This window comes from Austrofundulus limnaeus, unplaced genomic scaffold (genome assembly GCF_001266775.1).
Source record: "Austrofundulus limnaeus strain Quisiro unplaced genomic scaffold, Austrofundulus_limnaeus-1.0 Scaffold2, whole genome shotgun sequence".
NCBI lineage: Eukaryota > Metazoa > Chordata > Actinopteri > Cyprinodontiformes > Rivulidae > Austrofundulus > Austrofundulus limnaeus.
The window spans coordinates 3,180,444-3,182,710 of NW_013952404.1; the positions used below are offsets into that span (position 1 = coordinate 3,180,444).

Here is a 2,267-nt window from a genome sequence, read left to right on the forward strand (position 1 = left end):
AATAATAATAATTTTGTTGTTGATGCTTGTGTAAACATTAAGAACAATGGTTTTTTAAACATGACAAGTTATTGACTTAAAAGAAAATAACAAAAAGCCTAATTTTAAAACATAATAATGTCCTAGTAATTACGGATCTAATTTAAGACACATCCTTCTTTTTGTCTGGCGCTGTTTTTTTTTTCTCCACTGTTTGTCCTTTTCCTCTACTCCTCATTCTCTAGAGCTTCCCCATCACAGACCAAAACCCTTGTATGTACCAGTAACGCGGAACAATGAGAGCACTTTCTGCACGAGGGACCAGTACCTGGCACCCAGAGTAGCCTTCATCACCTGGCTGGTCACTTTCTTCCTGGAGAAGAAGTACGTCAGCAGTGCTGCTGCGGCGCAGAGCGCCAGAAACGGCACAGAGGTCATTCCCAAACTCATCCAGGTAAACACAATAGCACTTCTGTGTTGATTTCTTATTTTGTCATAAAGAATTGAGGACTGCTATTGGGATGTTTTTTTTACTATAGGTTTAAACTTTCTTCCTAGTGAAGACAATGGGAATAAACGTTTTATCTATTTTTTTATTTGTGACATTCAAAGTAAGAGACGTCTCTCATAGACTGCAGTTAAACACATCTACAATGTAAAAATACCAAATTATTCAACAGTAAATTAGCTCAATGACCTATGATTGCAGTTAAGTTTTGCTTGATGCTTGATTAGTTTTTGTAAAAAATAAAACATGAAAAAGAAAATTGAAATTAACATGCAATGAAAGTTATTTTACAGCCAGTGAAAACTTTTTTAAGTAATGACTAATACAACCATTGCAGATGATGATGATGATGATTAACAATGGAAATTAAATTCTATTAACCAGGTGTTGAATTTTAAGGAGTCCCCCCTGTGGTGAACATTGGCTTGTTCAGTGCCCTCTACCTCTGTCTCCTTGTCAGACTGTCACTGCAGGCAGTAGCAGCCAGGAGAAGGAGAAAGATAAGACATCTGATGGGGATACAATCGGGCCAGCAGGGGACACTGAAAAGAGCCACTCCAACAGCAGCACGCTGTCTGATCGACGGCCAAGTGATTCCAGTTTGTGTAGCATCGAGGAGGAGTACAAACAAGTTTATGACATGGTGCATTCCATTCTGTTGTCCACCAGGGACAATGTCAATTTTGTCAACGAGGTCTTCCACCAGGTACATTATGGTTCCCAAGTTACAAAATACATCTGTATAAATAAATTTATCACACTGTGTTAATATAAAATGAACCAATTTTGATGAATGCAGATTTTAATTTTAATTTAAACAACTCTAAAATGTACTGTGGCGCCCTCTTGTGGTCATTTGTTTAATCAATAAGGTCCCTTCTTCATCACTGTTCTAAACGTGTTTTTATTAATAGTCATTGTCTTGTTCCACAGGCTTTCCTGTTGCCATCTTGTGAAGCTTCAGCAACCAGGAAGGTGATTAAAGTGTACAGAAAGTGGCTCCTGCAAGAGAAGCCCACCTTCATGTCAGAGCCTGATAAAACTACACCGGAAGATGAAGTGGATGATGGCTCAGAGCGGGTCAACTCAGAGACAAACAACATACATGTACAAGCAAAAATCACAGTAAGAGACTGGAGACATAAGGTGGATTCATATTTTCTCGCCACATGCAATACATGGCAAGTTATGGTATGCTAATGTTGTGAAAAGCTGTGTAAAAGTTGTGTATTATTACACATTATCACATATCGGTACAGTACATTAATGCAGTTCTTGCAAATGAGACCCAGTAAGGGTTTTGTAACATTACGTTGCACATTTTTATTTGGTAACATTACAAACATCTGGTTTGTATTATTAGTGTAGTATGTATCTGGACCAGCTCTACACCCTCAGCAGGGTCCTAGAGGGTGCATGGGAGTTCACCCAACCAGTCTACATGTGTTTTGTGGACTTGGAGAAGGCGTTCGACCGTGTCCCAAGGGGGGCCTTGTGGGGGGTTCTCGGGGAGTATGGGATACCGGGCACTCTGATATGGGCTGATAGGTCCTTGTACGACCGGTGTCAGAGCCTGGTCCGCATTGCCGGCAGTAAGTCGGGCTCGTTCCCGGTGAGAGTTGGATTCCGCCATGGCTGCCCTTTGTCACCGATTCTGTTCATTACTTTCATGGATTCGTTTTGGTGGCCTTAGGATCGCATCTCTGATTTTTGCGGATGATGTGGTCCTGTTCGTTTCATCGGAACGTGACCTGCAGCTCTCGCTGGAGCAGTTTGCAGC

General features: G+C 41.1%; 1 protein-coding gene across 1 annotated transcript in view; it reads left to right on the forward strand.

The window, feature by feature from the left end:
* Positions 1 to 2,267, forward strand: part of ralgapa2 (Ral GTPase activating protein catalytic subunit alpha 2) — a gene marked incomplete at its 3' end in the record, with an annotated part of 79,826 nt that overhangs the window by 23,847 nt on the left and 53,712 nt on the right. The window contains 3 exon segments of the mRNA XM_014010883.1: positions 225 to 433; positions 948 to 1,193; positions 1,421 to 1,612. Coding sequence (XP_013866337.1) covers positions 225 to 433; positions 948 to 1,193; positions 1,421 to 1,612 — 647 coding nt within the window.